The sequence below is a fragment of the Micromonas pusilla genome (genome assembly GCF_000151265.4).
Source record: "Micromonas pusilla CCMP1545 genomic scaffold MICPUCscaffold_3, whole genome shotgun sequence".
Classification (NCBI taxonomy): domain Eukaryota; kingdom Viridiplantae; phylum Chlorophyta; class Mamiellophyceae; order Mamiellales; family Mamiellaceae; genus Micromonas; species Micromonas pusilla.
Window position 1 is genome coordinate 979,799 of NW_003315884.1, and position 7,944 is coordinate 987,742.

Consider the following 7,944-nt stretch of genomic DNA (forward strand, 5'->3'; position numbering starts at 1 on the left):
CATCGGTGAGAAGTCAAACGCGTCGTCGTCGTCGTCGTCGTCGCCGTCCATCCGTCCGTCCTCGCAACCGTCGTCGCTCGCGGCTCGCGCGTCGTCGCGTCTTCATCACGCCGCGGCGCCCGTTTCCTGCTCTCCTTCGTCGTCCCCCGCGCCTTTCATGATCCCCTGCACGAACGCGTCCACGCCGTCCTGCCCGAGCTCGTCCAGCGCCCTCTCCGCGAGGACGTACCCGTACCTATCCCGCCCGTCCTCGCCCCCGCCCGCCGACGCCTTCTCTCGCATGATGTACCGTTGCTTACACAGACGCGCGATCGCGGCTTTCGCGTTCCCGAGCTTCGGGTGGTCCTCGTCGTCCTGGTGCACCCCCAACGACGCGAGGTGCTTCCACAGCGCGTCCTCTTCGATCATCCCGCCGGAGATGCTCACGAGCGCGCACACGGTGATGCAAAACGCCTTGGCCGCGTTGTCCTCCGCGCGGTCCACCCATCGTTTTCTCGCCGCCGCCGGGAGCGTAGACTTCAAGATGTACTCCTTCCCCGGGTCCGTCGGCGCGTTCGTCCTGTCCTTGCCCGTCTTCTTGTGCGCCATCCGCGACAGCTCCTTCATCTCCATCCCGAACACCTTGACGAACTTGACCTGCGCCTGGGCGATGACGTATCCCGCGAGGTTGACGCGTTTCAGAGTCGGCGACAGCGTCGTGATCAGCTCGCTGATCTTCGACCGCTGCACGGGCGCGCCGTCTTTGTGCTGCGAGAAGAGCACGTATCGCATCACCTCCGCGACGAGCTTGTCTTTCTCCTGCGATGCGATGCGATGCGATGCGATGCAGCGCGCGACGGGTGGACGGTCACTCAGCGGGTTGGACGGACGGAGGGGACGAAGGCGGCCGCGGAGGAACGAAACGAAACGAAACGAAAGCGCGCGCTCGGTCCGGTTCAAACGCGGCCTCGAGATCGCGTTCGACGGACGGGGACGTCGCGCACCTCCGCGGAGAGTTTCTGGACGACCGCCTGGGTATCGTACACATCGAGCTGGGACTGGTACTGCTGCGTCTGCGGAACGAAAACGCGGTTCGATCCGGGAGGACGCGAGGGCGACGTCAGCGACGATCGTTCGTTCGTTCTATCGATCGTTCGATCGAGGAAAAACTTGGCACCCGACGAACGACGCGCGAGCTGGCACCGCGCGGGAGACGACGACGACGGGCGCGCGACGCGCGCACCAGCTGCTCGAACCCGATCTCGGGCTTGACGTCGTCCTCGTCCTCGTCCTCGTCCTCGTCGACGAGGTTCACCGTCGTCGGCGCCGCGGGCGCGGCTCGCGCGGCTCGCGCGCTCGCGCGCCCGCCTCGCCCCCCGCCCGCCTCGACCTCGGATTCGCGTCGCTCCCTCTTCGCCGGCGCCTTGTCGCGCTTCGCGACCTTCGCCCGAGACGCGCGCGCTCCTTCCTCGACGTCTTCCGGCTCATCCTGCGTCGCGGCTCTGCTCTTGCGCTTCAGTCGCTGGGTCATGACCGACCCGTGCGCGTCGTGCGGCGCCGCGCGCGAGACTCCGACGAGGGCCGATTTGAGCGCGACAACTGGACTCGAGCCAGACTGATGAGGTGCGTTCTTACACAAGTTTTTCACCCATCGCCCGGTTTCAACACTTGATCGCATCCCCTTTCAACTGACCGGAGAACTGTTTTTGTACGGAATGGCCTGAGCTGCGACCAGACTCAAGCACCTTCAAGCGCGGCTGCGGCTGACGACCGGATCGGCGGCGGGCGGTTCGATCGACGTCACTCCGAAGCGCGATCCGCGGGTGCCCCACGGAGCGTTCGCGATCATGGCTTTCCGTAAACTCGCCGCGCGAGCGGCGCAGGTCGCGGCGCGGCCGTACGTCAGGTGCGCGCTCGCGAGAAGCTCCCCGCGCCGTCGCGCGCCGCGGACGCGTCGTTTCGGGGCGAATGAATTTCTATCGATCGAGAGGAGGGCGAACGAATCCTTCTTCGACCGTCGCCGACGACGGCGTCGCCCTCCTCGCCGCCTCGATGCGCGCGTTCGCGACGCGACGCGACGCGCGCTTCGATCGACCCGTCCGCGATCGCCATCGCCCCTCCCCCCGACCCCCCCACCTCCGATCGCGTCGCTGACCTTCGCTCGCGATCCCCCCGCCCTCGCCTCCGTCTCCGATCCGAAACGATTGCAGCGCTAGGGTGTCCGCGTTATACCCGCGTCAAGCCCCGCCCGCGCTGTGGACGTCCTCGCGCGCGTACGACGTCAACACGCGCAGCAAGGAGCACCTCAACATCGGCACGATCGGCCACGTCGATCACGGCAAGACGACGCTCACGGCGGCCATCACGAAAGTCCTCGCGGAGGTGGGCGGCGCCACCTCGGTCGCGTTCGATCAGATCGACAAAGCCCCCGAGGAGAAGGCGCGCGGGATCACCATCTCCACCGCGCACGTCGAGTACGAGACCGAGAAGAGGCACTACGCGCACGTGGACTGCCCCGGTCACGCGGATTACGTCAAGAACATGATTACCGGCGCGGCGCAGATGGACGGCGGCATCCTCGTCGTCTCCGCCGCGGACGGACCCATGCCGCAGACGCGAGAGCACATCCTCCTCGCGAGGCAAGTCGGCGTGCCGAATCTCGTGGTGTTCCTGAACAAGGTGGACACCGTGGACGACAGCGAGCTCATCGACCTCGTCGAGATGGAGCTCCGCGAGATGCTGAGCTTCTACAAGTTCGACGGCGAGAACATCCCGATCATCCGCGGCAGCGCGTTGCACGCGTTGAAGGGCACCGACGATAAACTCGGCAAGGACGCCATCATGGCTCTCATGAAGGCGTGCGACGAAAGCATCGCTGCGCCCAAGCGCGCGCTGGACAAGCCGTTCTCGATGCCCGTGGAGGACGTGTTCTCGATCCAAGGAAGAGGGACGGTCGCGACCGGGAGGATCGAGCAGGGCATCGTGAAATCCGGCGAGGAAGTCGAGCTCGTCGGCATCGTCCCGACGCAAAAGACGACCATCACGGGCGTGGAGATGTTCAAGAAGTCCTTAAACGAAGGTCAGGCTGGAGATAACTGCGGGCTCTTGCTGCGCTCGTTGAAGCGCGACCAGGTGCAGCGCGGTCAGGTGCTGTGCAAGCCCGGAACGATCACCCCGCATAAGAAGTTCGAGGCGGAGATTTACGTCTTGAACAAGGACGAAGGCGGCCGTCACACGCCCTTCTTCAGCAACTACCGCCCGCAGTTCTTCATGCGAACCGCGGACATCACGGGCACCATCACCCTCCCGGAAGGCGTCGAGATGGTCCTCCCGGGGGATAACGTCAACGCGGTGTTCGAGCTCATCACCCCGATCGCGTTGGAGAAGGGGATGCGGTTCGCCCTCCGCGAAGGCGGTCGGACCGTCGGCGCGGGCGTCGTCGCCAAGGTTCTCGAGTGAGCGGCAATGCTGTGCGTGGCGGAGGGCTACGGGCCGCGGGCCGGGCGGCGGGACGTTGCGTTTTTAACGAAACATAGCGCGCGAGCGACGCGAATGCGAATGGAACTACATACGATGGAGCATCACGCGCGCGCTCGCGCTGCGGTGACAACGTACTGTACGGGGTGGGGGGGTTCGCGCTGTCCACGTTCTTCGCCCTCGTCGCAGCTTCGCCCTCAGCGCCCGAAGAACCCTCCCCCTCTCTTGGCGTCCTTCTCCTCCTGCGCGGCGATCATCTTCTCGCGCGCGATCTCCCGCGGCGACTTGCCGCCCTTCTTCTTCTTCGCCGCCATCGCCGCGCGGTTCGCAGCCTTTTGCTCCGCCATCGCGGCGTACGCGCTGTTCCCGCCGCCGCTCGGGCCCGCCGCCGCGGGCTCGCGGTACACCTTGAACCTGTTCTTTCCCACGTTGCACGTCGGGCACTTGTAGTCCCTCGGCAGGTCTTTGAACTCGCCTTGCTGGCCCCTGTAGACGTACCCGCAGTCGATGCAGACGTACGGCGTCCCCGCCGCGGCTTTCTTGCCGAACCCGCCGAAGAACGCGCGCGTGGTGACGACGCCAGGGCGACCGCCGTCGTGCGCGCGCGTCGTTTTCGTCGCGGCGCGCAGCGCGGTGCCGCGAAGGGCGACGCCCGACGCGAGATGCGTGGTGTTCGCAGATAGCGTGAAGGCTGACATTATTTACGTGCGGCGTCGCGTGCTTTAGTTAGACGAGCTCACGTCGCGCGGGCTGCTCCGCGAGAGATGTGCGTATCACGAAGGCGATGCGAGGTGGCGGCGGCGACGACGCGTCGCGCGTGTGGGATGCGCGGTCGACGGCGAGTCGAGGGCGCGGCGTGGTGTGAACCGCGACGTCGGCGGAACGAAAGTACACGTGTCACTGCGAGCTACCTTCGTATATAGGATAGAGAGAAGAGTGGATCAGTCGAGTTGCTGTGAGTCGAGACGGCGTTTTTTTGTTCGTCAGTTCGCAATACGTTACAGTCGTCTCATCTCTACGTCCACTCGACATTATTAATGTTCGTCATCATAACTCATGCCGCCCTCCTCTCGGATCACTTGATCGCCCGCTTGATGTCCGCCTTCTTCCCCGCCGCCTTGTTCGGCTCCATGACGTACTTGATGATGCTCTCTTTGATCCCGAGCACGCCCGGGAACGCCGCGCGAAGCTTCTTGTCGCACATCGTGTTGTTGCTCCTCGGCGCGACGATCACCGCCGCCTGCTCCTCTTCCGTGAAGTTCTCCCACGTGTATCCGGGGTGAAGGTAGTCGCGGTACAGCTCGAGGACCTCGTTGTGCGAGATCGCCCCGGGGTTGGTCCAGTTGTACGCCCCCGTTAACCCGCGGATCGCGCCCTCGATCGCCATGGGGACGAACTCCTCCAACACCGTCATGCTGTTCGGGATGTTCACCACCTTGGCGTAATTCGCGATCTTCGTGATGAAGTTCCGCGGGTTCGAAAGGTCGCCGTCGATGGGCATCCGCACGCGGCACTGCATCACGTTCGGGTAGTGCCTCAGCATCATCTCCATGTACGACTTCGTCTCGGAGTAAAACGATCCGCCAAAGTTCGGGTCGTCGTCCTCGGTGAACGGCTTGCCCCCGATCTGGTGTTCGTCGTCGTACTTGTAGATGCAGCCGGTCGCGAAGTTCGTGACGTGGACGCCGCACTCGTGCGCGACGTCGCACAGGGTCAACACCCCGGTCACGTTCGCGCGGATCGTCTCGACCTTGTGGGATTCGCACCAGTCCACGTTGGGACGGCCGGTGACGCCCGCGGCGTTCAACACGTGCGTGCACTTCGATCGCTTGATGTCGTTCAACACGGCCGCGCGGTCTTGCAAGCGGCCGGAGCCGTAGCACCACCGGTGCCCTTGCTCCGTGAGCAACTTTCCGAGCTTGCCGCCGATCCACCCGGTCCTGCCGTAGACGAGGAACGAGACCGGCTTCTCGCCCGCCGCCGATTCTGGCGCGGGCGGGTGCGCCTCGAGCATGTCCTCGACGTTTTGGAACAAGTTCCCGACGACAGCCTGGACCTGACCGCCCGTGGGGTGCGCGACGAGCGCGCCGGAGAGGTTCCCCCAGTACCCGCTCTGCTCGTCGTTCTTCGTGTACCACTCGATCGTCCCTTTCAAGCCTTCCTCCCAGGACACGTTCTGCGTCCACCCGAGCGCGTGGAGCTTGGAGCAGTCGATGAAGTACCGCCGGTCGTTAAACTTGCGGTCGTTCACGTGCACGATCATCTTCGAGACGTCCACGCCGAGCGACTTTCCGATGTCCTGCGCGACGGACAGCACCGTCCGCTCCTCGTGCGCGCCGATGTTGTACACGCCCTTGTCCGACCCTTTATGCAAAATCGCGTCGAACGCGCTCGCGGCGTCGTCGACGTGCATGTACGACCGCGTCGCCTGCCCGTCGCCGTGAATCGGAATCTGCATCCCTTTCCTCGCGAGCATGATAAACTTCGGGATCGCCTTCTCCGGGTACTGGTGCGGCCCGTACACGTTGTTCCCACGCGTGATGAGATACGGGAGGTTGTACGACCGCCCGTACGCCATCACGAGCATCTCCGCGCCGGCTTTCGTCGCGCTGTACGGATTCGTCGGCTCCAACAAAGACGCCGCCTCGACGTTCGCCTTGTCGAGCTCGTACGAGCTCTCGCCGTAGACTTCGTCCGTGGAGACGTGGAGGAAGCGCTTGATCTGATCGCCGAGTGACTTGACCGTCTCCAGGAGGACGTGCGTGCCGCGGATGTTGTTCTCCGTGAACTCGAACGAGTTCCCGAACGAGTTATCGACGTGCGTCTGCGCGGCGAAGTGCATCACGGTGTCGATCTGTTCTTCCCTCATGACGTACGTCATGAGATCCGCGCTGCCGACGTCCGCTTTCACGAATTTGAAGTTCGGAAGCGCCGCGATCTCGCGCAGGTTGTTCAAGTTGGCGCAGTAGTCCAGCTTGTCCACGACGACGACGTTGTACCTCGGATACCGCTTCGCGAACCTAAGCGCGACGTGCGACGCGATGAAGCCCGCGCCGCCGGTGATGAGGACGTTCTGCGGGACGTAGTCCGCGCCCGCGGGCGCGGGCGCGGTCGCGCCATCGGCGGTTTTTTGCTTCTTGGCCGCGGGCATGATGCGCGTGGCGTTCCCTTAGCGCCGTGCCGCGGGCCTGGGCGCCGCGATCGCGATCTGGGGCCGAACGCGCCGTTCAAGCCGAGCGTTCAACATTTCAGCATTTTGCGACCGACCGCTCTGATGCTTGAAAGGTTATGGAAGTTCGAGCGGGTGCTCACTCGAGGAGGCGCCGCGCGGGATGGCGTCGTCGCCGCCGCCGCGGCCGTGGGCGTCCGCCCCGGAGTCGTGCCTTTGGTTCTACGGCTCTTCCGTCGCGGGATCGCGACCGGTGCGCGACCCGCTCGCGCTCGCACGCGCGGCGCCGCTCGTCTCCCGTCTCGATCGATCGGCCGCGCGCGCGTCTTCGAACGCCACCAGACTGTGATGATGTCATTCTTCGACCCTCTCCCTCTCTCTCCTCCTTCGAACAGACCGCGGCGAGCTTCGACCGACTGCGCGCGCTCAGACGCGAGGGCGTCGTGGGCGCGGATACCCTCGTGTGGACGGAAGGGATGCGAGCGAGGACGCGCGTGGAGGACCTCCCGTCGCTCCTCGCGGCGTTAGATCGCGAAACCGCCGCGGACGACGACGACGACGACGAGAAGCCGTCCGCCGCGGCGACCGCGGCGGCGAACGGCGAGACCTCGGAGACGATCACGCGCGAGCTCCTGAACGAGCTCCGGGGCGCGAAAGAGGAGCTGCGGATGTCGCGGCGCGTTTCGGCGAGCGCGAGAGAGAGAGTCCCGAAGACGCCGCCGCCGCCGCCGCCGCCGCCGTCGTCGTCGACGACGCCGCGGCGGCGGCGGCCGTGGGACCCGCCGCGACGTCGCGCGCCCGGGACCGGCGAGGACAAACACGGCGACGTCCTGTCCATGCTCGACGCGTGCGCGTCCGCGCGGCGCGACGCCGCGACGCAGACCGCGGTCGCGTGGAGCGAGTTGACGACGCGCGCGGAGAGAGACGCGGCGGAACGCGAACGCGAAGCGCGCGCGCTCGTCGTCGCGTTGAGACGTTTGGTCGCCGAAGAGGAGACGCGCGCGTCGGCGTCGCGGGCGCACGACGCGCCGTGGTTCTCATCCTCCGCGAGAGAGGACGACGACGACGACGACGAGGAGGAGGATGAAGGCGTGGTCGTGCTCGACGACAGCGAGCGGTACCGCGCGCTCGTGAAGGAGGACGAGGCGTCGCGGGCGAAACTCGCGAGCGGAGACGGCGGCGGCGGCGGCGGCGGCGCGACGCCGCTTCCGACGCCCGCGCGATCGCGCGCGCACACGCCGGGCGGACGGATCCTGGAGCGCGCGTCGAACGCGGGCGTGGAGGGACTGCTGCGGGTCGCGAGGGAGTACAAACGCACG

General features: G+C 65.8%; 4 protein-coding genes across 4 annotated transcripts; 1 reads left to right on the forward strand and 3 right to left on the reverse strand.

Annotated features, from left to right (window-relative positions):
- Window positions 1-105: 105 nt before the first annotated feature.
- MICPUCDRAFT_14761 (uncharacterized protein) lies at window positions 106-810 on the reverse strand (the record flags this gene model as incomplete). The annotated part of the gene is made up of 1 exon (XM_003057272.1): window positions 106-810. A coding segment is annotated over one exon (705 nt), but the record flags the coding sequence as incomplete, so codon positions are not given.
- Window positions 811-1,789: 979 nt separating this feature from the next.
- MICPUCDRAFT_32374 (uncharacterized protein) lies at window positions 1,790-3,559 on the forward strand. Its single transcript, XM_003056817.1, has 2 exons — window positions 1,790-1,885; window positions 2,190-3,559. Exons 1-2 carry the CDS (start codon window positions 1,827-1,829, stop codon window positions 3,436-3,438), a joined length of 1,308 nt encoding a protein of 435 aa, XP_003056863.1. The 5' UTR covers window positions 1,790-1,826; the 3' UTR covers window positions 3,439-3,559.
- Window positions 3,560-3,653: 94 nt separating this feature from the next.
- On the reverse strand, window positions 3,654-4,154 carry MICPUCDRAFT_38800 (uncharacterized protein; the record flags this gene model as incomplete). The annotated part of the gene is made up of 1 exon (XM_003057273.1): window positions 3,654-4,154. One exon carries the CDS (start codon window positions 4,152-4,154, stop codon window positions 3,654-3,656), a length of 501 nt encoding a protein of 166 aa, XP_003057319.1.
- A 280-nt stretch (window positions 4,155-4,434) lies between these two features.
- MICPUCDRAFT_32377 (uncharacterized protein) lies at window positions 4,435-6,654 on the reverse strand. The gene has a single exon (XM_003057274.1). The coding sequence runs from the start codon at window positions 6,605-6,607 to the stop codon at window positions 4,532-4,534; it is 2,076 nt and encodes a 691-aa protein (XP_003057320.1). The 5' UTR covers window positions 6,608-6,654; the 3' UTR covers window positions 4,435-4,531.
- Between the last annotated feature and the right edge of the window lie 1,290 nt (window positions 6,655-7,944).